The 25,229-nt window shown below is 43.1% G+C and overlaps 1 protein-coding gene across 3 annotated transcripts in view; it reads right to left on the reverse strand.

Annotated features, from left to right (window-relative positions):
• Nucleotides 1–25,229, reverse strand: part of GOSR1 (golgi SNAP receptor complex member 1) — a 51,228-nt gene that overhangs the window by 17,909 nt on the left and 8,090 nt on the right. For all 3 annotated transcript variants that reach the window (XM_090025426.1, XM_090025425.1, XM_090025427.1), the window contains exons 6-7: nucleotides 25,067–25,141; nucleotides 470–499 (exon numbers count right to left, since the gene is read on the reverse strand). In XM_090025426.1, coding sequence (XP_089881552.1) covers nucleotides 470–499; nucleotides 25,067–25,141 — 105 coding nt within the window. The remainder of the gene's footprint in view (nucleotides 1–469; nucleotides 500–25,066; nucleotides 25,142–25,229) is intronic.

The raw sequence follows: 25,229 nt of genomic DNA on the forward strand, positions 1-25,229 counted from the left end.
GTAAGTGATTATATAATTGCAATAAAGACCCCCCAACTGTTACTAGTAAAAATCTATCTGGCTTATATGGACAGCAAAACTAAGGAGTGAATATGACTAAGGAGTGCAAGAAAACAGGAAGCACTAGTCCTTTAATGAGAAAGTTGTTCAAGACTTTCAGAAGAATTCTTAATACTTTAACCTGAACGACTGCAGCTAAAACAAGTCACGTCTTATTTTTATAATTTCTCTATATCTCTGCATATCAGTCTAAATTGTTGCTTGAAACAGGTAAATCTTTCAATGACAGCATTATATTGCTCTCGAATAAGTGGAAAGAATTGAATGTCCTTATTTTATTTCTAAAACGATATGCGAGGTATGGACAGTATGGATGTTCTATACACAGACTGACTGATAACTTTGAACTGCATCCAAAGTCAATATTGATTGTCCAAAAGATGATAAAAATTAGTAAGTCTATTCCTACCTTATTGTTTCTTCTATCAGCCGATCCGAGCTGAAAGAAAAAACAAAAACTGCAGTTAAAAAAAGGAACAAGCACTAAATATTTTACATCAATACATTAATGTTCTCCAAAACATAACCCTTTACCAGTGTGCCCTTGTGCTGAATTACCTGGGGTGCAAGGTCACTTCACATCAAAATGAGGACTTGGCCTGCATAACGGAAGCCTCAGCAGAAGAAACACAATGGGCATAGATTTTTGGTGAGAGGATAACCTTATTTTTTCCTGATCTTGGACCAGGCGTATAGTCTAACAGCAAAATAATTCAAAATGGTCCAAATTGAAAGCTGGAACTGAATTCACTTGGACCACATCTAGAGAAGCTGTTTGAGAGCTGCTCAGAAAACACTGTGATGCTTTGCATAATGGAAGCACAGGACAGATAACTCCCCACTTGACTGCTCCCATTGGTTAGCTAAAGTTAAGTGATGGTTGGAGACGCTGAAATACTTTCCCCCTCCACCCATCCAGGTACGGTCTTGAGAACTACGTGTGCACCACTAATTGACAATCATTAGCAAAGCAGTCCCGTGGCTGCATCACCAGAATTATGAAGCCTGTGGTGGGGTTCAATGAAAAAGACCCTTTAGTGCAAAGAGAAAAAAGCCTTGGGAGGACAGAGTGCACACCAAAGACTTTCTGGGTACATCTACTGTGCATTTAGGTGCTCTTCCCTAATACACATTAGATTTAGTACCTCCAATATGAGGTATTAAACAAATGTGCATTAGGGTGCCTTAATGCATAGTAACGAATGCACAGTTCTTAAGTAACGTTTAATACGCAGCAGCCTATTTTACTGTGTATTAGCACAATAGCATGGCTTTTTATGTGATGCTTCAATGTTCAATAAAATAGGCTACTGGACATTAAAGTGCATGTGTAGACAAGCTTACTGTACTCTGTAACTGAATTAATATGAACACCAAGCTCCTGCTAAAGGAATACCCGCAGGAAATAAAACCTGAAAAGATAAATGTCTATTGATAAAGGTGGCAAAAACTTCAGTGCAGTGCTAGGTACCTGGTCCATGCATCCTCATCATCCTGCAGTATCATCACCCATCTTTAAATTTAAGAAACTCAAATACCCAATTTAAAAGGCGCAGAGGTCAAGGAATGCTCCAGATCTGACCAGGAACAAAAAAGGAGAAAGACCCCCTCCCTGACCAGCTCAATCATCAGCACCAACAAAACAAAAAGCTCAGCTCTCTAAGTCAAGTCTGTATATCAATATGTGCATCTTGGGATTCTCTACCTTGCTGATCAACAGTCTGTCTACCTGCCTGCATGCTTAGCTTTCAGGACTCCAGAAGAAACCCTGAGAAAATGCAGCGTGTTTGCTAGATGAACCTGGCAAGGAAATCAATCTGACAGAACCAGCCTGTATTGCAAGCAGCATGTGTTAAAGCAGAATTTATTATCACCACAGTAAAAGGATCTGGAGGTATTAAGGAGTATGACCCTACTCCCCATCAGCAGTTAGCTCAAAGGAGCCACTGGAGCAGGGGGAGCTCTGTTGCTTCTTTGCAAGAGTCTACCCAAGTTGAAACTTTTCCAAAAACCCACACGCAGAATGGTGATCGCCCACACATCACACTGCCAGGTTCACACTAAAGTAGCAAATTGTGGAGTATTTATACATACTCCCTCTCCAAGGAGCAGATGTCCCTATTTGCCTGTGTTAGGAAGAGTGAAAACAAACAAGCTGCTATTTTCAGCATCGTCCAGATTACTGAAGCATACGGAGGCAGACTACTGAAAACCCGAAATATTTAGCCTGAGAAGGGGCAAAGGGGATTCAACTGAGATGCTCAAAATTGGGAGAAGTGTGTGTGTGTGTGTGGGGGGGGGGGAATGGTTCTCTTGATCCTAAAAAGCAAGCCACCAGTCAAGAAGTCAGCTCCACTGCAAATAAATTAAAATAATCTAATAAAACTGCCTCTTCTTGCATTCTGTAGACACCCTGTGGATCTCCCTAGCAAAGGGATGCAGAGAGCCAAGTGCTGTCCTTATGCATAGTAAATAAAAGTAATCACATTTCAAGTTTCAAGGCATCAGCTGATTTGTTGCAAGAGTCGAGAAGGACAGAAATCCCTGTTTGAGATTTCTGGAATCTTCCTTTCTAGTGATACCCAACCTATTTGAGAAGACATTAAAGCAGGTACCTCGTCTAGCTCAACAGGTGCCTTGCGTGGGCGATGCATAATGAGGCTAATCCACAAGGAATAGAGGAGAATGGAGACCGGAGAACAACAGATGGGAAGCACAAATGTGTACAGCTCTTGCATATTAACAATGAAAAGATATTGCAGGATAAAAATCTGAGCGGCCTGGAGAAAGACCTGTTAATTAGAAGGAGCATGCATTTCTGAAAATTTTGGAGCAAAACCATCCCGGCAGTGGTATGGATAACAGATGATGCCAAGTGCACCTTACTTGCACATGTGGGTAGGCTTCCCAGAGACTCTGCCACCGCCTACAGGGCTGCCTGCCCCAAGACCCATGACCCCTGCCGGGAACGATATCAGCAGTAATTAACCAGCATTTTGCCACACGAATAACTAGAGCTGCTGACACTAAAAATCTTGAAACAGCAAAAACTGAAAGACAGTTCTGTAAACACGTGGCTTTCCTCCTCTGACAATAACAAGACGTATTCAAGTGATGGCTTGTCATTTTCCAGCAGAAGCACTACCCGCTCTATCTTAGAGCAAGTCCTATTTATTCCATTTTATTACTTACACAGATGATTAGAAAGGTATCATGTTTAAAAGCTTCTATCCCCCAATCTATACAGCAGATTTACAACCAGCTCTATCACACAGACCAAACAATTCAATCACTGTAACAAGTGGTTTTAATAGTTCTTTGGTCAAAACACAGCCTATTCAAAATGAATGCACAGGAATTTTAACAGATGGCTGTTTGGGAGGAAAAAAGATATTTCTTCAGTGATAAACAGTATTTATTTTTAAAGTATGCATATTCGAAACAAGAAGTTGTATGTGTGCCTATTTCCATTCTTATTGCAGCCAACTACCCGGGTGAAGAATCGCTTTTCTTATTAACCTCTTCCTGCCAGAATAATCCGATGTTGTCACACAAGAACATATCTACTATAAAGCCACTCGGGTGACCAATACTAAGTGAATCAACTTGGAGGGATCCCTCATTTGTTACATCTCAGCAGAGTAACACTGATGCCAATACTTTAATGAAAAAACAGTAAGTTAAAAAGTCCACTTTAAATCACCTGAGCTTTGTCCTGCTTGGAAACACAGAATGGAGTAGAGAGACACAAAACCCACACCTGTGACACCAAGTCTATGAGACATTGCTGATTTCTCCAAGAGTTCTTCAGACTTTTGCTTCCAAGTAACTAGTAACTTGAACTGGATCAAATATGGCAGAACAAAATCGTGCACCTTGTCACCTCTACCTCAAAATCCTGAATCCTATCAATCGGCAGTTAAGGCAAGAAAAAATAAATTAGATTAATCATCAACGTTTTAACAAAATTAAAAGTATCAGAAGAGGAAAGAGGTCATTTCATTACCTAATCTGAAGCATAGAAAAATGGTTTCCCCATAAAATTTCATGACTTTGCTGTTCCAACTGAGAACTGATAATCTGCTGGATATTACCCCGTGAACACCTAAGCAAGCAAACAAGAGTCCAGGGCAAAATTAATCTGATTCACCATTTGTTCCAACGTCTCATGTATTTTCACCTGTCGAGACAGATGGCATTTTGACAAAGTCACTTAAAAGTACACAGTACAAAAGGAGTGAGGGAAAGATGCTGAAACCATCAAATACCATAGCAAATGGCACGAATCCAACAGCAGCAATCGCGTGTGTGAAACAATCAAACCTTTCCTGCAGTTATTACTCTTCCTCTTTGTCATCTAAATATATGAACAGGTAAATTAATTCAAACAGCAAATCAAGCAAAATAGGCACAAGGGAGAGAAGAGGGGTTTTTTTTACCACCAAATGTTCCCCATAGCCAGAGTGCTCAAAGAGCTGCGAAACAAGCTGCAGAGCAATAGACTGAATCAATGATTTGGACTGTTTATAAAAGAAGAGTGGGGGAAATCCTGACCTCAGTGAAGACCGTAAGCTTTGCCACTGACATCTGTGTGGCCTGGATCTGACCTGGTGGTTTTACCTGTCCAGTTATGTTGGTGTCAGCAGCACAGCTGATCTGCATGCACACCAAACCCCTTAAGGATGGAGTGGCCCGTTAAAACTGGAGATACAATTGGATGCTTTAAGCATAAAGGTCAGGACCCTTTATCATAACAGACAAAATAATGTAGATAGAAATGAGAAAAGTTACAGAATATCCTGCTAACTCTGTTTTCCGTTTTGTCCGCCGAGCCCATTTATAAAGCTAACAATTTGACACAGTTCTCCCTTCAGCTGAAAGATTGACAGCCCACCCGAATTCTGCCAAAATGCTTGCATTAGCTAATTTCTATATTCACAACCCATATTACTGGGCCAGGCAACACAAAGCTTTAAGGAATGGCAATGCTGCAGTCACACTGATATTTGTCTTGCAGAGTGTAGCCCACTACACCATACAAATCATTCTGAAAAGCACAGAATCACAGAAAATTAGTGTTGGAAGGGACCTCAGAAGGTCATCTAGTCCAACCCTCTGCTCAAAACAGGACCAGCCCCAACTATATAAAATACAAGTGGAGAGTCTAAAGGGGGAAAAAAAGAGCAAAATGCAAAAAAACCAAAACACGTGTCTTTGGGCAGTAAGAACAAAATAACCTTAAAATTTGGATTACTCAATGTTGTAAGAATATAAGTAGAAAATAAAAAACACATGAATGAGCTAAGCCTACTTCTCACTTACAGTAGGTTAAGAACATATATGCAAGCAGCTACTGTAGGAAACTGGAATTCACTTCCTAACTCATCTCTGGGTTCAAGTGCCCATTCTCAGAGGCCTTTCAAAATGCAGCGATTTTCATAACAACAATTCATAATATTAACTAGAATTTCCAGCTTTCCATAGAAAAAAGTCTCAAATCACTGCAAGCAGCTTCCAGCTTTGTGATGCCTGTCCCTAAAAATGAAAAAGAGCCCTATGCTGATAACACAAAAGTCCGTGCTATGCCTCTGGCAAAGTAATGGCAGGCTGAGGTTCGCAAACAGCATGTGACGTAAAGAAGCGATAGGGGGATAGACTGAAATACAAAGCACAGATCTCAGATCACCAACATAAATCACCAGATCTGAAAAGATGTAATCACTCAAAAACAGTAACGACTTGAGATGAAATGGATGTTTTCAGGGATGAATGGCTTCCTCGGACTAAAACCATTTTGAGAGCAGATGGATAGAGGTACAAATAGCTGCGAAACTGCAAGCTTTTGCAGGTTTTGCTTCATATGTTAATTGAAATAAAATCTGGAAGATAAAGAGATTGAGTGTAATAGTTTACAGACTTTACCTTCCAGCAGGGATAATGAAACAAAGTGCAGGATGGCTGCAACTCTCAAAGCGTAAAGATCTGTATAAATACACTGGGGGATCATTATACTTTTAGGCGCTGCACAGATGCACAAATCCAAATGCAGAGAGGCAGACACAAATCTTAATGTATTTAGAGACAGTGGGCTGGATTCTGCAGACCCCAGTGTAATGAGTTTGACATTTGGGAAACCTTTCAGTAAGACTGGGAAGATACCCAACTGGTAAGGAAACAACGAAGTGATGGTGGCAATAAAGAAAATAGCCTTTAATTGAACTGCCATCAGTAGATGCAGCAGATTGCTTATATTTCAGAAGTACTGAACAACAAATTGTCACACTGGCCAGTGGACATACAAAGTTATATAGAGTTCAGCGTCTTACTCTGGCTTCATGTGGAACACCTAGAATTACAGAAATATGGTAAAGCAAAGAAACACAAAGTTAGCAGCCACCGAACACTATCTGGAAAAGCTGCAAAGGGTAGGCCCCAGCCAATCTGCCATCCTTGTTTTGGAAGACTTACTTACTAAGACCAGAGAGACTCACAAAAAGAAACCACACAGCACACTCACAAACAGCACATGACAACATCTGCAAAATATTCTGTGACCAAACTGGGGGAAATGGCATTTTTCAATGGCTCAAGGTGTACATTATTTGCTTATCTGCCTCTCTCTTCACAGGACTCCTCAGAAATGTTGCTCTTTAAAGAAGTGAACCAATCCACCATGAATCCAGCTAATCTCCTCTTACTTTGCAATACACACTTAATACAGGGAACGTGGTCAAGCCCCACCATTCTCCCCAGTCCGCTCAGATTCTCACTAATCACCTCTACATCAGAAGTAAATCAAGTGGGCCACAAAACCAACTGGTTGGGTGCCACAGAGATGCCCATAAGGAACTTTCTCCCTAGTCATGACAGTGCAGGTTCCTGGAGAGACTGACCCCCCCCCACCTAAAATTGTACTTATTACCCATAGGACCAGGGCTAAATGAACTCAAAAAGGGCAGGCTTTACTGTAAGTCATTATCAGTAACCACAGCCGTAATTTATCGGAACTGCTCTGACTAATGGACTATATTGTTTTTTCTTCAAGTTTTACACACTGTACGCAACAGTGTTAGAAAGGAATGTTGCTTTCATTACTTATTATAACCCAAAGGAGCTATTTCAATTATATCTTTGGACAACCACCAAGTAATATGTAATCATATGCAAGCACTTCAAGGAAAAGTTTCACATAAGCTGAACACTAATCTGACCAAGACAGAATGGATGCAATCATAGAGAATGAGGGCTGGAAGGGACCCCAGGAGGTCCAACCCCCTGCTCCAAACAGGACCAGCCCCAACTACATCACCCCAGCCAGAGCTTTGTCTAGCCGGGCTTTCAAAACCTCCAAGGATGGAGATCCCACCAGCACCCTAGGTAACCCATTCCAGTGCTTCACCACCCTATACATGGACTTGTATGAGTAGCAGGGTAAAGGGGGGGGGCTGCACAAACACATCACAGAGCTGGTACTGTCTACAAATTGTAACGAGGCAGACCGCTGATCATCACAGTGCATTGTCAGTTCAGCCACGGACTTACTGTGTAAGCTTGCACAAGTCATTTCACCAGCTGTAAGGCTTACCAGCCTTACAGGTGGGCTGGAAGGAAGAGAAGACTGCAGGGGTTAATATCTTCTAGAGGATCACTGTCACCCAAAGAGCTTTAAGTGTTGCTTAGGGCATTCATACAGATAATTTCAGCAAAATTAACAAAGAAGAAAGCCTATACTATTCTTGAGATGGACAATATGAGATGATTTTTATTTAAATGCTACTCTGTCCACAACTCCATTAAAAAAAGGCTATTCTGTGGAAAGCTTGTGTGCCCTGTTTCCCAACTCTGCTCATCTGCACCTGCTGTCTTTTTTCCGAGAGATGCAGCAAGGCATGGGGCTTCCAGCTAGGATTTGGCCAAACTAGTGAGAGAAACCATCTGCCTATTTATTGTTTCAAAAAGTGATTCCTATAATTCCAGAGGTAAACAAGCAAAACACTGACTGTCTATGGATTTTAAAGTGCACTCTACATTTAAGCTATCTGTAACTTGAATCTGAGATGTAATTCTTTAATGAATAAGGACCTGCAATGACATTTTGCCAACCTGATTTCTTGTAAAATCCTCAGTACTCTCAAGCTTGTCTTTTTATCTGCCACAGAACAAGTGGAACTTATCCAAAGGTGAAATGATACTCAGTACAAATACATCTCACAAGTAGAAGGAGAGCATCCTGCTTCTTTCACCTGACAGCAAAGCTAAATGGAACAAAAGGCTCTAAAACAAAACCCTGCTAGCCAGCTAAAATGGGCATCTGATACTGGGAGCCTGGAGCTAATTCTTGTTACTGTCAAGGATTTCAAGGAGATCATCGTTAGAAAGGGAAAGCTACTACTCTACACTGAAACACAGATGTTGGGGCATCATGACGTCTGTTACAAGTTTCCTGAATACCCAGAAGTTGGAAGCCAGAGCTGCCTAGTTCGGATGTACCTGCCCAGAGGTTGAGATTAGGGAATTCAAATACTGAGGTTACTTTTAAAGAACATGACACATACCTTTCCGGATATGTAGTGCGTGAAAAACAAAGAAATAATCCTACTGAAAATTCCTATCCACATTCTCCTGGACTAATTTGACAGCCAGTGTTGTGCTGGAGATCTGACTAAGAAATTATAAATAATCTTTTCTGACCTTAAAATCTGAAAACTAAGCCGATAGTTATGCCAGTAAAAAATGACCTATTTACACTGAAACAAACCTGCACACTCAGATTCTGTTTTGAAGATGGCTAATTTATACACGGCAGATGGCAAAGTGTAAACCAGGGGTGGCCAATCTGAAGCTCACGTTTCAAGTGGCAAAGTGTGCGTGGCCCATGCACTTAATATACAGATGTGGCAGATCAGGGAAGGGGCAGGCAGTGGCAGATAGTGCAGGAAGCAGTAAACAGAACAGGCAAGGGGCACAGGGCAAGGAGCAGAAAGCAGAGCAGCATATGGGCCAGGGGAAGGGGATCACAGAGGCTCTTAGAAGGACACAGGGCTTCACTTGTGGCCTCATAGGGGCAAACTGTATATTTGATAGCAGCAACTTGTGGGAGTACATTTAATGAGTATTCTAATATGCCTAAACGAATGCTTTGCACCTCCTAACAGAAGCATTTACAGGGAGGCAGATCAAAGCCCTGTAGTTATAAGGACAAAACAAGGCCTCCATCACAAGGAAGTCTCCTACTTGAAAAATCAAGTGCCACCAACCAGCAAAATCTCCTTAACCGTTTGTCTTCCACAGGCTCTTTCACTGTGACTCGAGGAGAACCGAAGTAACATCACCGACTTGACTCTGACAGTGCATTCAACCACCAGCTATGCTCAAGCTGGAAAACTATTTACACTGCACACAACTACATGTGCAATTAAGGAGACTGAATAAACTCGAGAGCAATTTGAGCTGAAGTAAACTAATGCCAATATCACCATCTACATGTCTGCTTAAGCGCAGTAATTTACTCCACTGTCAGATAGCACCTGTGTATGATGGGACTATTATACGCCAGAGTAAACTAATCTACTGCATCCTAATTGCAGCACACATGTAGACGGTGATGCTTTACTGTGTAGTAAATCAGTCTACTGTGCAATAAAGCGCACGTGTAGTTGTGCTCACTGTGTTTGTTATCGCTGTGTCTGCATAGGGAGGCTGATGTGCAGAAGTCACAACTCATGCACTGCCTTATGCACAGTGATGTAACAACACACTTGCCACAGAGGTAAGAAAAATCCAACACTCTCGTATCGTCTGAACTTTGAAACCTTCATGGCTGACAGTCTACACATCTCTTAGACAAGGTAGGTGGAGCATAGGGTGGCTGGATAAACACTTATTACATCCACTTTTAATTAATAGGTTTTCTTCCTAGATGTACAACAGGTATCTCCAAGACTTCTAAGTACTTACAGACCCAGGAACATTCTTCAAAGAGTGTCTGTATGCAGGGAAGTCAGGATTACTCTACAAAAATATCTTAATTCCTTCACCTGTACAGTGAATAAAGGAATAAATTAAACAGCACTTGTAGCAACACTGTCTTCAAGTGCACCCCTCTCTGCTATAAATGGTCAGAGCTGTGACAGGCTTTAAAAAACAGTGTTATCCTCTAACGATGAAAACTGCAATCATAAAAAAACACAGAGGGTCTTGTCCTGACACCAACTTGTCTCCAAAACAAAAATTAGCCTTTATTTCATAAAAGCTGAAGCTGAATAGGTCTGGATATATGGTAACAGCAGTATAAGCGCTTGGCTTACTGCTTTACACTGAAGAGTTTTTTAATCCACAAGACACAAATATATTAAATGTATAAAGGTTCTTTCCTGTCAGTTAATATTATTCATAATTATTATGCATACACAGCATACCAACTACTACAACTGCTATCGCCTTGTGTGAAAAGAAGCAGAAAAGAGATGGCAATTACCTAAAGAACACACAAGTGATTAGAGAAGGCATGAATTTCAAGAGTTGACCTAGGTATGAAGAAACAGAGGCTGGTAAAGTGGTAAAGCCACAGGCTCTTCCATGTCAAACTCCTTGCATACACAGTTGACAGCATCTTAACTATTAATCTCATTAACATGCTATATGGTGGTTGGGATAAGTAATATATCTTGATATGATTCAAAATGAGCCTTTAAATTGCCTCTGCCAGCTAATGGGTACTTTCCAGTAGGATGCCAGAAAGCTGAAAAAACTATAAAGGCAGGCAAATTTTCTAAAGTAACTATTTCAGATAATCACAAGTTGGTGGCGATGGCTCCTTTAACAAATAAAATGGCAAGTAACAGTACTTCTATAGAACTAAACAGTCACTGACTTTGGTTAAAAGATGCATCTACTTTATTAGAGCTAATCCATGAAAAATGGGTTTCATTAATTGTTAGGATTCTAATTTCAATAAAGACCCTGGGGGAAAAGGCTGTCCTAGTTAAGGCTGGGAGTTTAAAGGAATGCCAGCAGCAAATACAACATGCATCATTAACTTGTTTATTTCAGAAACAAGCAACTCGATTCACTAACACGCAGGCAGCTTTTTAACATGAACTGTGCTTTTAATTCCACCCCCACCCTGCCCTTCAGGGCATAGGATTGTTTCTAGGTTAAGGCCTAGGGCAGACTGAGAACTAGGCTCTATCCCCAGCCCCTGTGGGGACAGGCCAGTGACAAGTCACTCTGTTTCTGGGTGCTTAGGAGCCTTTCTATAGGACAATAATTACTTACTAGTGTTTGCTGCCATACCTAGATTTGCATGGTGCTGTGGTTTTGTTTCCTCAATGTTTGACCAGTTTGGGATTCATTAAGCCTTTACATACTCTTTAGATCAAAAAACAAAAATGGGTTAAGCCTAACCATCTTTTATGCACACCATAAATCAAATAGATAATTCAGAACCGAAGTCTCCATTTGAAAGCCTTTGTACTGGAATAAAAAGTGATACCTAGACCAAACATTAGGAGAAGCAACAGAGCAGAGGTGTGAGTACAGCAATAAGGGATAAATGCTGGTCAAGAAGATGGTATATTATTAACAGACCTGAGGTGAGAAGGACAAAACTACAGTTAGCAGAGAAGACGCCATGTCTAGATGCACTGGCAGGACTGCAAGAGGAAGTCTGTATAATTCCAGCCTTAACTACGGGCAATGTTATCAGCCACCATATTCTGTTTTTAAAAAAATGCAAGTTACTGAGTTTTATATACCAATATAAAAAGAGCAGAATATTCCACTGTATTTAAGATAAGTGTATCTGAAAAAGCAATACAGCTGCTAGAAAAGCATTCAAGTAAAGGTTTATTTAATACTTTAAATCAGGGGTGATCAACCCCTGGCCTGTGGCCCCGATCCAGCACCCTGCGCTATGGCAGCAAGCCCGTGGGGTTCCCCACAGATCCACAGAGAACTTGGTAGGCTGTGGCCCTGTGTGCTGGGATGGGTGCTCAGGGTCGGACAGGCCTAATCCTGGGTGGTGTGGGCAGCACAGGGCCCCTGGAGCCTGATCATTCCTCTAGACTGGCCCCATGCCCCTCATCTGGCCTGTGGAGCCAAAAGGTTGAGAGTTACTGCTTCAAGCAAAAGGTAAGGAACGTGAAGTGGATGAATACAGTGGGACAAAACAATTGAAACCTGCAATGCTTCACTATACACAAGCTGACTACCATGTCTGCATATGCACATCCAGGAAAATATTCGACTGTTGAGCTGATTGGCTGTTACAGTTAACTGAATGACAGCCTGGCAACTATTAATCTTCAGCCTCCTTTATGGACGTTTCAAGGTTCAATTTTTATAACATGTGTTATATAATTTATTCAAAGGAAAATGAGTCGAAATCCCAAGTCAAGGAGATTGCTCGGATCATGCCATCAGAGTATAGAAACTTCCGTAGCAGCCAATGGACAATACAGACATGGTGCATTTTAAACAATCAGCTCTTTAAGAGAGAGACACAAAGTCAAAACTAAGGTTGATATACCCTCCTTACTTCTGCTTCTTATTCCAACTTAACTCTGTTGAAGGGAAATATTCAAGATGAAGATGGACCAGCATAATCCTTCCCAGTCACCATTCCAGCATAATACTAATTAGTCACCATTCCCAGTGTTTTTAAACTCTACAGTGAAATACATGACATGACTACATGAAGAGTATTCTTGCATATGCAGTTACCACCTTTCAAAGGTTAGCGACTTGGCAGTTGTTCATCTGAAATCACAAAAAAGTGACTACAACTCAAGGAAGAAATAATAAGCCTAAGGCTATTTTTTTTTTTTTAATATCAATAGTTTCAGATTACAATTAAGTCACATCTCATGAAAGCACTTACAGAGGAAAATTCTCATACAGCCTCAATGAGATGGCAGAATCATGCTCATTAACTAAGTAGGCTGTATGTTAACAAGGCAGCTGAAAGGAAACTATAAAGTTGGTTTTAGAACAATAGTGCTTTTAGATACCCAAGACTAATTTATTCTACAATCATTGCAACATTAACCTCCCAAATCTCAATGACCTTGTGCCACGCTGGATCAATATCAAGCACTAACTGCATCTTCTACTAGAAAACCCCTCTTTAAAAAGTGTTTTGTTGGATCCTCGTGTTTCTGAAGGAACTTAAATTTTGTACATGGAGATAAAAGATGGGTGCTGTTCTTATTCTAATGAGGTTCAAACTCAATTTTAATGTGAAAAATAGATTTTAAATGCTGAAGCGACTGGCTGATGTTCATATGTTTTTATTAAGTTTGTTATAAATAACAAATCCCCTGGGAGCATTTCTTTCAGTGCCTGCAAGCTTTGAGCCTCCCCAAAAATCTCATTAAAAAGTATTTTAATGACTTGATCATGTTGTTATATAAAAATACTCACGTATGGGCATTGAAGATTTTTTTTTTACTAAAGCCACAAATTGAATCCTAAGGTAATATTTACTATTACAATCTGGAGACAGGCAAGCTGTGATCACTCAGTAGTTTTGTGCATCATTTCCCATGATGCAACACACCTGGATCCAATACCTGGGCCTATGAATCCTGCATACATCACATTCAGCAGCTTAAATAGAAAAAAAAGTGCCTTGTTTCATAATGACATAGTCCTTTCAATCGGTGGAGAAGCACCACAAATCAGCTGTTCAGGGAAGCCCCTCCAGGAGCACATACAACCCTGCTAAAAGGAGGACAAGTAACAGGTGAGTGCAATCTGAAAATCCGGGGGAAGTTCCCAATAGAAACACTCTGGAAAAACTGTCAAAACAAACAAGATGCAGATGAAAAACTAAATGCACTCCAAGCACACCAGGACTTTTTATTACATTGTACAACAATAGCTGAAACTGTTTTTTAATTCTAAGATTAAAGACAAAAAGTTTCAGGAAGGTTCCGAGAATACCTACTTGCCTCCTAGCATGTTGGCCAAGTTCTTCAGCCTAGCAGCATCAGATCTATAGCTGCTTTTGCCTGTACTGCTTGCCATCTGTGAGCACTTGGAAAATGAGAATCAGTTGGGATACCTGCCAGATGCCTAAATTGAAAGTCTAAGGAAATTGTGACTAAAGAGTCTAAATTCACCACGCAGGAAAACACTGCCTAAAGGTTGCAAGCAGACAGTTGCTGATTACCATGTATGCAAGGTCCTCCCTAAAAGGTGGTGCTCCTAACATTTTTCCATTTACAGAAGCCATTTAGAAACCAAGGGAGCCAAAATAAATGCTTCAGCCCTTGTAGAGCAAGGTTCTTTGGGTAGATGTGGTCTCTTTTATTAGACCAACTGAGTAGTTGGAAAAATGTTCTTTGCAAGCTTTCAGGCACAAGCACCCTTCTTCTTCAGGCATAGGAAGTCTTCATCAGCGACCTGGATAAGGGCATGGAAAGCACTCTGTCCAAATTTGCAGATGACACCAAATTATGGGGCAAAGCAAACATGCTGATGGGAAGAAACCGAATCCAGGCAGACCTGGACAGGTTAGAGAAGTGTTGAACTGCATCCTGTTGTTCTCTGTTCGAAGACAAATGCAAGGTGCTGCACCTAGGGAGAGGGAATCACCAGCACACCTATAGGCTGGGGTATGACCTTCTCAGAACAGTGGCAGAAAGAGATCTCAGAGTCGTTGTCCACTCCAAGATGAACATGAGTCATCAATGTGATGAAGAAATTAGCAGAGCTGAGCACGCTTTGTCATGCATTAGTAGGTGCATCACAAACAAGTCCAGGGAGGTGATCCTCCCCCTCTATGCGGCACTGGTCAGGCCGCAGCTGGAGTACTGCGTCCAGTCCTGGGTGCCGCACTTCAAGAACAACGTGGACAACTTTGAGAGGGTCCAGAGGAGGGCTACTCCTATGGTTAGAAGCCTGCTGGGAAGGCCTTATGAGGAAAAGCTGAGGGACCTGGATCTTTTCAGCCTCCTCAAGAGAAGGCTGAGGGGGGGGATCTTGTGGCAGTATACAAATTCACTGGGGAGGGGGAGACAGCAGGGAATAGGAGATCCTCTGTTTACCAGAGTGCTCCTTGAAATAACCAGAAACAATGGCCACAAGATGATAGAGAGCAGATTTAGGCTGGACCTCAGAAGGAACTTCTTCACAGTAAGGGTTACCAAAATCTGGAATGGGCTTCCACGGGAAGTGGTGCTCTCCCTTACCTTGGGGGTCTTCAAGAGGAGACTGGACAAGCACCTGGCTGGGGTCACATGACCCCAGCACTTTCTCCTGCCACTGGCAGGGGGTCGGACTCGAAGATGCACTGAGGTCCCTTCTGACACTGGCATCTAGGAATCTGTGAACCTTGCCTGGCTATGTCCTTGGACCAACATGGCTACAGCCAAAAACCTCAGCCCTTGTCTTTTACTCCTGCCTGCTCACACCAGAGCTACAGGTTATCATTAGCACAGGGTTACTCCAGCTCCTTGAACATAGCTGGGGCACAAGTCTGTATTCTTTACTCAAGCTCCCTGCTTCAAATGAATGTCAGCTTGCACAGGGGAAAAGAAAGACAAAACTGACAGTATTTAACTCTCTGTGTAGAAAAAAAATGTTACCTGATACTGTAGCTAATGCCCAGGAGAGAGACATTTTAACTAACAGTCTTCAAGCTCTTCATACAACCTGCTCTAGTTCAGCATATGGATACAATCAATATAAAGGTACTGACCTTAGGTTATAGGTGCAAAGAATAGGGATGACAGCTGAATTGCATCACAGGAAAACTTATTTGGAAAACACTCTAAATTGACTAGATTACTAGAGGGGGTTTTGCATGTCTTAGATTCAGTCTTCACTGTTTTCTTTACAACTAGCTACAAGGAAAAAAATGTAGTCAGCATCAGGAGTGACTTTGGTCACAAAGCTATACTAAAGTTAGGAGAATAGGGTGACAAAGACAAAGTGACCTCCTCCCAGTAGGGTAACTGAACAAAGAACATTGTATTACCTCCAAATTAAACCATTTTAAAAGAATGTTACACAGCAGCAGTTTTAAGACACTGAGAAGGGCCTATTCAGCAATTCTCAAATTGTGGCCCAGAGCTTCCACGTCACCTAGTTTTGTACATGCTTCCATTCCAGCTGTTTCAAAAGACATCCAGCCTGGGAACAAGGAAGAGATGCCTTACTACCCAAGAGAGGTGGACAAACAATGAGCAATAGAGATGAATGAACAATAGCTGCTCTGCAAGACTGGTGTGGAAGCTGGGCAGCAGATGCAGAGAAGAGGAGAATCAGGCAACAGAAAATATAAGTTGAGAACCAGGGGGAAAGAAACAAGAAACAAGGGATAAGAAAAATAAATGAACACAAGGAATGGACCTATCACATCAAAGACAATTAAAATTACACTAGCACTCCCCTGATAGTTTTCCTTATAAAATGACTGGGTTTGCAATAAGGATGTTTTGCAAGCATAACTGATTTTGTCTCAGATAGAAAAGGGTCTACCACGCAACCACCCTACCAACATCTGGACCACAGTACGTTTGAGACCATGTAGATTCCAGCGGATCATTCTCTGCAGCACGTGACCATTTCAGCCCAAGCAATGATGGATAAACAGGGACAAGCTCTCTGGGGCCTTGAGAAAGCAGTAATAATAATACTTAGCACTTACATGGTACTTTATATGCTTATAGCACTGTACAAACATTAACTAATTTTCCCTAACCATGCCTGTGAATTCAACATGTGTTATTTATTAATACAGTAGCACCATTCTGCAGCTGCAGCAGATTCCTACATTTCTTCTGCTTGTGTCTCATTCCCTTCTACTCTCTTTCACCCACAGCACATTCCTCTTCTCTCTGCTTTTCTCCTCCTTTGGTTTAGGGCTTCTCACTTGCTTGCCTACCCTCGTACCTCACTCCTGCCTGCTCCCACCAGAGCTACGGATTACAATTAGCCCTGGGTCACCCCAACTCCTCAGAGATTTTTGAGTACCTGCTAAGTTACCTATACTTCTCCTGTACTTCTAGCGACGACTATTACGCAGTCTACACACATATAGAGACTCGTATTTAGACTTGGGAGAACTGAAGTATCAAATTAAACACTATATAAGGCCAACACATAAAGCACGAGAGGAAAACCTAGAAAAGCATGTGCACCTCTGCATAGGTAAGCACACGTGCGCCCAGGAATGAGGGAGGCTCTATTTTTGCAAATAGGAGTTGTTGCAGGGCCATGGGAGAGTCAGTGCTACAGTAACCCGCAAAGGGACAAAGCAGATAAATTAGTCGGAGTTGATTTGTCGCACTTAATGTGGCTGTAGAGTGTTACCATTAGCTTTTCAATGAGTGCCACGTGTCTAGTTAAATCCATCCAAACTTATTATTACCAACAGCACAAACATCAGCAAAAAGGATTAATATAATCTGCATCCACAATATCAGTGGGTGTGTGTGAAAAACAGTCCCATGCACTATGCTGCAAGTTTAATCAAACGCATGAATTCTTGTCTGCTGATTTTGGATACGGCCCCGATCAATAACGACAGAGCGCGGTGCAGTGTTCTCAAGGGAAATGCTGAGCTGACAGGACACGTACTCTTAGGATAGCACTTTCCAGGGTAGTTTCTGAACAGCTAAATCCCATCTATCCATCAAGGTTCCTGCTTCTTCCAGCTGGAAAACTGTACTACAAGAAAAAGATAAATTATTCACTTCCCTGGGCAAAACATGCATTTGCCAGAGAAGTGAAACAATCGTGACTACTCGGCTGCAAGGACCCGAAACAAGGAAGCATTCGGAAGGCACACCTGCATACTTCCCTTCTAGTGTTGGGCATATTTCTTCAAGACCCTTACATAAGCTGGGAACACTTAATTTCTGGCCTTTCATCCCCTTAAACAGATACTGAGATTTTTAAAATGATCCACTGCCCCAGATTTTCCAGGCACCTGGTGGTTTCAAGCAGGTGCTTGCTGCATTTATGCAGGGAAAAAAAACAACTAAGCTGAAGCAGCCAACTTCCCTGACAGAAAACTACCGCAATTATTTTCACTGTGTGAAAAGTAGTCAAACCACTGTCAACCTACAGATCCAAACAAACACAAACCAATTTCCCCTCCACAAAGTCTCTCCGTCAGCATATACAAACTCTGTAGTGGAGAGAACTGCTGAAGCTCCTGCGTGCTTTCTTCCTCCCTCTGCTCCAAGCAAGATGTCACATCAGCCCCTGACCTAAGACCTCCCAGTGTGATTCCTGCAGCACATTTTGAGGACAAGAAATACTGACCAGGAGTATCTGTAAAGTCTCCTCTTAGTCCCTGCTCCTGCTTACAGGGCGTAGCGAAGAAGAGACAAGGAGGAGCCCAATAATTACCTTGGGGGTCTTCAAGAGGAGGCCGAACAGATGTTTGGCTGGGGTGACATGCCCCCACCACCCGTTCCTGCCCGGGGCAGGGGGTCAAACCTCACGATCTGTTAGGTCCCTTCCGACCCTAAGCACTATGATACTATGAATTTGCCATTGGGACTATTGGTCATGCACCTGACAACGGTAAATGGTTGGGGAGAAGCATCCAGCACTCCAAGTTTGGTTCACAGCATCTCCCAGAGCACCAGCAGTCATCCTGATTCTGCCTCAGAAAAGAAGATAGGAGAAAACAGCCACTGCATTTAACTGCAACCAGCCATTGCCAGCTCTGGGAATAAACACGTTCAAGGTTGAAGTATCTGATGCACCTCCGTCAGGGTCAAAATGATGTAAACAGCCCCGTCTTTTATTGCTGGGAACACTGCAAGACCGATGTCAAGAGCAACATCTTAGTCACAAATGTAAAGGATTGGGTGCATATCTCCCTCCTTCTCTTGGAGCTCAGTCACATGCTAGTCAATCTGATATTGTTTAAATATTTGCACTCTCACTGCCACCTTTTGTGGTCAACTGATCTACTTTGGATAGTGCTACCCAATGGCCTGGCATAGTGGTTCATTACAGTGAGCCCTGAGCATCTCAAGTCACACAAACTTGGCCAGCTTATCCTAGAGATATGTTGGGTACAACTTGAAAGCTGGGTGGTCTCCATGGACGTTTTCCAGCTTCTTGGCAGTGAACTCTCAAAAACTACTTTCTCTGATATCATGTTGAAATCCTTTAGTATTCTTTCTACCAATACCTATTTTTGAGTTGTGAGAAACACGCAAGCCTGTGATTTCTTGCTGAAGTCCACACATAGTTTCATAGTTTCTAGGGTTGGAAGGGAGCTGAGTAGACCACCTAGTCCGACCCCCTGCCATGGGAGGAAAGAGTACTGGGGTCAAACGACCCCAGCAAGGTGTTCGTCTAACCTCCTCTTAAAGACCCCCAGGGTAGAAGCCTGCACCACTTCTCTTGGAAGTTGGTTCCAGATCCTAGCCGCCCTGACTGTGAAGTCGCGCCTCCTGATATCCAGCCTGAATCTCCCCTCTGCCAGCTTGTGACCGCTATTCCTGGTCACTCCTGGCCGTGCTCGGGGGAACAGGGACTCCCCCAGTGCCTGCTGGTCCCCCCTGACTAGTTTATAACAGGCCACTAGATTCCCCCTCAGCCTTCTCTTGTGGAAGCTGAACAGGTTCAGGTCCCGTAGCCTCTCCTTGTAGGGCCTGCCCTGTTGTCCCCTGATCACACAAGTGGCCTCCTCTGGACCCTCTCCATGTTGTCCACATCCCTCCTGAAGTGTGGCGCCCAGAACTGGACGCAGTCCTCCAGCTGCGGCCTGACCAGTGCCGCATAGAGGGGGAGGATCACCTCCCTGGATCTGCTCGAGATGCATCTGTGGATGCATGACAAGGTGCGCTTGGCCTTCCTAACTGCCTCCCCACACTGCCGGCCCATGTTCATCTTGGAGTCAATGATGACCCCCAGATCCTTTTCCGCCTCCCTGCTGACAAGAGGGGAGTTCCCCAACCTGTAGGTATGGTGCCGGTTGTTCCTCCCCAGGTGCATCACTTTGCACTTGTCTGTGTGGAATCCCATCCTATTCTCATCCCCCCACCCTTGTAACCTGTCTAGGTCCGATTGTAGTCTGTTGCTTCCTTCTAGCGTGCCCACATCCCCCGACATCTTAGTGTCATCAGCAAATTTGAACAGGGTGCTTTTTACCCCCTCGTCCAAATCACTGATGAAGATGTTGAACAGTGCGGGCCCGAGGACCGAGCCCTGCGGAACCCCGCTGTCCACGTCCTTCCAGGTTGAGAAGGACCCATCCACCACCACCCTCTGGGTGCGGCCCTCCAGCCAGTTGGCAACCCATTTGATTGTGTGGGTGTTGACTCCACAGTCCCCCAGTTTCTTGATGAGAACGGGGTGAGAGACAGTGTCGAAGGCCTTCCAGAAGTCCAGGAAGACGACGTCCACTGCTACCCCTGCATCTAATGATTTGGTGATCTGATCATAGAAGGCCACCAGGTTGGTCTGACAGGACCTGCCACTGATGAACCCGTGTTGGTTGCCCCCAAGCATGCAGTCCCCAGCTGGCCCCTCGTGGATGTGTGCCAGAACAATTTTCTCAAACAGCTTGCCTAGGATTGAGGTAAGACTAACTGGCCTATAATTTCCCGGGTAGAGAACCTCAGGGTTCTCTACTTCGTAGAGTATTCTCCCGTATTCTGTCAGGAGGACACTATTTCCTGCAGGATCCCAACAATTAAAATACCTTGGCAGCCTATTTACACTTCAATACTTTTTAATAGTTTGATTGATAACATTTTTGCAATCAGCATCTACAAGACGCTCTGTCATTACATCCAGATGTTTTCCTTTTACCTGGAAGATTGGATGGTTTGTATGTTTGAAAATGTCTGGAAGGACTATTTACTAGCTCTCTTGCCTTCAAAGCAGTTACAGTATTAACTTAAATTAAGGTAAAAAGAAAAAACTGACGCATGGAGGATGCATGACTAGAGCTCACCAATTCCCAATTATTTTAACCACATGTAGAAGTAGGGGTCATTTTCATTCTTCGTGTCTAGATAAGTACGTATAGTGATTCATGTAATCTTTGAAAAATCTTCAGAAATGGAAGGTTGTGGTGCTAGATCTCATTTTTATTAAACCATCTTTCAAATGAACCATACAGGACTTTGACAGCTGCCTTCCAAATCATTGTTTTAGGCCCTTTGAAAGCATTTGTTGACTATTTCCTTTCTATGAATATTAACAACATGTTCCAAAGGAACCCCATAAGGAACGCATGTGCAGTATTTATGCCAGTTATACAACTACCACATACTTTCTTCTCATGTGCAATTTTCATTATCACTTAAGAACAAGCAAAATTTATTCTAACTAATAGGTGCTTCCATTTCTTCAATGCACTAAATTTCAAATAATGCTCACCTTCAAGAAACACCCCCCCACTGCTTTGTTTCTGTGGAAATGTAACAACACTCTTTGATAATGAGGAGACAAAAATCATCAACTAATGCTCTGACCTGTGACTCTCTGAATGGCACCAGGGATCCCCGTGGAAATTCTGAGCTTCCCATACTCTAGCACTAACTTAAAGCAGAATATTTAATTTCCAGTAAAAAGCTTTTCACTTGGTTTGTGCTACAACGCACAGCTTTCTTTTGGAAGGTAAGCTAACAAAAATAGGCACGTTTCTTAATGACAGACTGCCCTCTTGTGTCAGTCTCTTAAGTGTGCCAGGGCTCTACTACAGAAGCATAGGACATCAGGAAAAGCAGGAGGCAGGGCAGTGTGACATCTAACACTTCCCTGCCTTCTTCTTCAAGTCAGGAAAGTAAATGCTATTTTGTTTCCTGCCCCTTTACCACATACGGTGAACAGAAGAAATGGCTTAAATGGCCATCGTTTTGTCACTATTCTAAGGGGACAGTGCTCCTTTTCATGCTTCTATGCATATTACTGCATTTAACAAATAGCAGCATAACCTCAGTTATACAAAAAGCATTGAACATAAATTTGGAATTAATTCCAATAAGCATGGTGATCAATTAAATCTCATTTGAACAAGATAGGCTGAATAAGCTAGTTTCAAAACACCCTCTACAGACAACTGGAGACCACAAAAGCTTGCCATCTCAAGCAAAATTCCCAGACCACAAGAGAAGAAGAGAACACAAGACTCCTGTGGACACTGACTTTTGTTAAGAGAGCACCGTTGTTGGAAGATAAATGTTTGTGTCTTCCTGTATATTTTAGAGGACTGGATGCATCTTTAAACGTTATCTGAAAAGTTCATAAATAAAGATAAAAAAACAATTCCAAGCCACAAGTCCCCCTGGATAAAGACGGACAGATATCAGCTATTTCAAATACTGAAATCCTCTGCAGAGAGAAGAGCAGCCAAGGAAGTAGTCTTGGGATAAGCTGCCTTTTTTGTTTTGGTTCAAAATATTAAAAATATCAAATTTGAAGTGTTACTTATTTTGGCATGTGGTTTTAGTCTCTTTACCACATAATTAGAATGGACAAATGAAAAGCAGGTGGGTGCTCTGTGCCTAACACTGAGAGGCTTAGAAAAAGGAACACACACAGAACAGAAAAAAAAAAAAAGCTGAGCAATATTCACAAATACAGTGGTTACCTGGAAGATATTATGCAAAGAACAAGCAGGAGTGAGAAAAATAAGTTGAAGAGCATATTGCTTTATACACCTGGGACACTGCTCCTGTACATCTGAGCTTGTAGGTAGATGATGTGGCGGGCCAGTAGGGGGCGGTCCTGCGTTAAGCCGCCCACCTCCCTGCGCCCGCCCACCTTCCAGGCTCCGAATGCCTCCCTGGGGGTGCCTCACATCCGGCCGACCCCCTTCCTGGAGCACGCTCGCTAGCCTGGGGGTAACGTAAGCGGCCACCATCCCGAGAGGGGACTCTCTCGGCCCCGTGTCCTCAGGGAAACACAGGCCTAATAGTCCCACAGGTACTCGACCCAGCACAGGCACTTGAGGCACTTCCCCAAGTGGGGGGCAAAAAGGCAAGTCTCCCTTAGTCCGCAGACCTAAGGGGCTTCTTAGGCATAATTTAGACCAACCCCTCAGTAACTTTCCTAGTTTCATAGTTTCTAGGGTCAGAAGGGACCTGAGCAGCTCATCGAGTCCGACCCCCTGACATGGCAGGAAAGAGCACCGGGGTCAAACGACCCCAGCGAGGTGTTCATCCAGCCTCCTCTTAAAGACCCCCAGGGTAGGAGCCAGCACCACTTTTCTTGGAAGCTGGTTCCAGACCCTAGCCGCCCTGACCGTGAAGTAGCGCCTCCTGACATCTAGCCTAATCCTGCACGGGGCACAAAGAAGAACTTTATTGATTACAGGGGGGTAGGATGAAGATAGGGTACAAGATAGATTGTTAGATGAGCACCTTGCCGGGGTCATCTGACCCCGGTGCTCTTTCCTGCTAAGGCAGGGGGTCGGACTAGATGATCTACCTAGGTCCCTTCCGACTCTAGCTACTATGAAACTATGAAACTATAGAGCAATATCCTAGAAATCCCATAGAACAAAACAGTCTGGCGGAGGTAACCTTTTGACCACACATCTGAGTTACTGCCAGCCATATATCTAACCAGATCTCGAGCAGCTTACTCACAAGCATCGTCCTGAGGCTGCTGGAGATCCCCTCTGGAGGCAGGCCGTTCCTGGCTCATGAGTTATGGGGGAGAGAACCAGTTTCAGATGGTCACGCTCCTCTCTAAGTCTGAGTCCCCCGCATGGCTGCTGTCCCCTCCTCCTGGGCAGTCTTAACTTATATAGCCCCTGTGACCTCATTCACCTGGTCCAATGGAGGCCAGCACCTGTTGGCTGTCGGCCAACCAATTTGAAATACATCACCAGTTGCCGGGCAGACTCTAGCCCACCAGGTAGAAGCCCCTCACCCAGGTGGCTGATACCAGTCACACAGGCAGAGGGGGCAGGCTTCCCCCCTCCCTCAGGAATGTAGCCAGCTCAGGTTACTTAAAGAGATAGGGTAAAGGTGTGTCTCCTCTGCTGGGCCCATCCTAATCAAATCGTCATTGGGGGAGAAACAAAGGTGGCTTCCTGCCACAGATGCACCATCAACAAAGAAGTTAGAGATACCTAAACATTCACCCTGAGCGTGGACCATTGAACAAATGACCATATTTTCTGGCATTCAACACTCCCCTCCTGGATTTCAGGTTGCGTATTAAGCAGGAAAGCTGTTTTTCGGTCCAGGATAAAAATGCCCTGCTTGATTCCTGCTCGACAGTGCAACAGCTGTTGCTTTACTATTCAGGCAGCTGAGGAGAGTCAATTGACCTAATAAAGGCTCATTATCCTTCACTGAACCAGCAGGACCCTAGTAACTACCTCTTTGAAGGAGTGTCCTTCATTCACTACAAGCTAGTCACCAATGTATTTCAGTTTGGTTTGTCCTTCCTGTTTTGTTTAAATGTATTCTGTCCTACGTTTTGTCAGCCAACAAACAGAATGGGAAACCCACAACTACTACTGGGTAAACAAAAACGGCCAGGCTTCCAGCTCTTATCACACCGAACAGAAAGGAAAAACAAACAACTAACACATTAAACACATTTCAGTTAGGGTACAAATACAAACTGGCAAAAATGTCCTCTGACAACAGCACAGCTGAGCCCAAAACGTAATTACTGAAAACTAAACTGATCTCATGGACAAGAGATGAAAGTGATAGTAATCAAAATCCTTCATTTCCTGCCCTTAAATAATTAGTTTCAGCCACAAAACATCTGAACTCTCAAGAGATAAGGAGGGATCCATCATAATGGAAGAGACTACCTTCAGCCCTATCCTCTGAGCACAGCACCTTATATAGGATGCTTCAGAGGAAGGTGTTAAACCCCAGTAATGGCATTTCCCACAGTAGGTTGCAGTGAGGAGGCAGGAGTCTGACTCCACCGGTGCTGCATTTTTATATTGCATGAAGAGTGACAACTCCTGTAATCCTCACCCCACCAGCACCTGTAGCACTTATTTAGAGGACACAAACATGCATGATACGTGCAGGTAATCAATAAAACCTACTTTCGAAGGTGCTCATGTTCTTTCAGGAACAGCTCTGTTCTTCTGTTGTTCACACCAGATGCACTTTTATATGATCTAAGAGATAAAAATAAAAGTGGAAAATAATTTTTCTAGAAGGCCCCATCACACAGTACTATTTCCTATACTTGTACTTTATGCTCAG

The sequence above is a fragment of the Crocodylus siamensis genome, chromosome 13 (genome assembly GCF_052110815.1).
Source record: "Crocodylus siamensis isolate JL-2025a chromosome 13, ASM5211081v1, whole genome shotgun sequence".
Taxonomy (NCBI): Eukaryota; Metazoa; Chordata; order Crocodylia; family Crocodylidae; genus Crocodylus; species Crocodylus siamensis.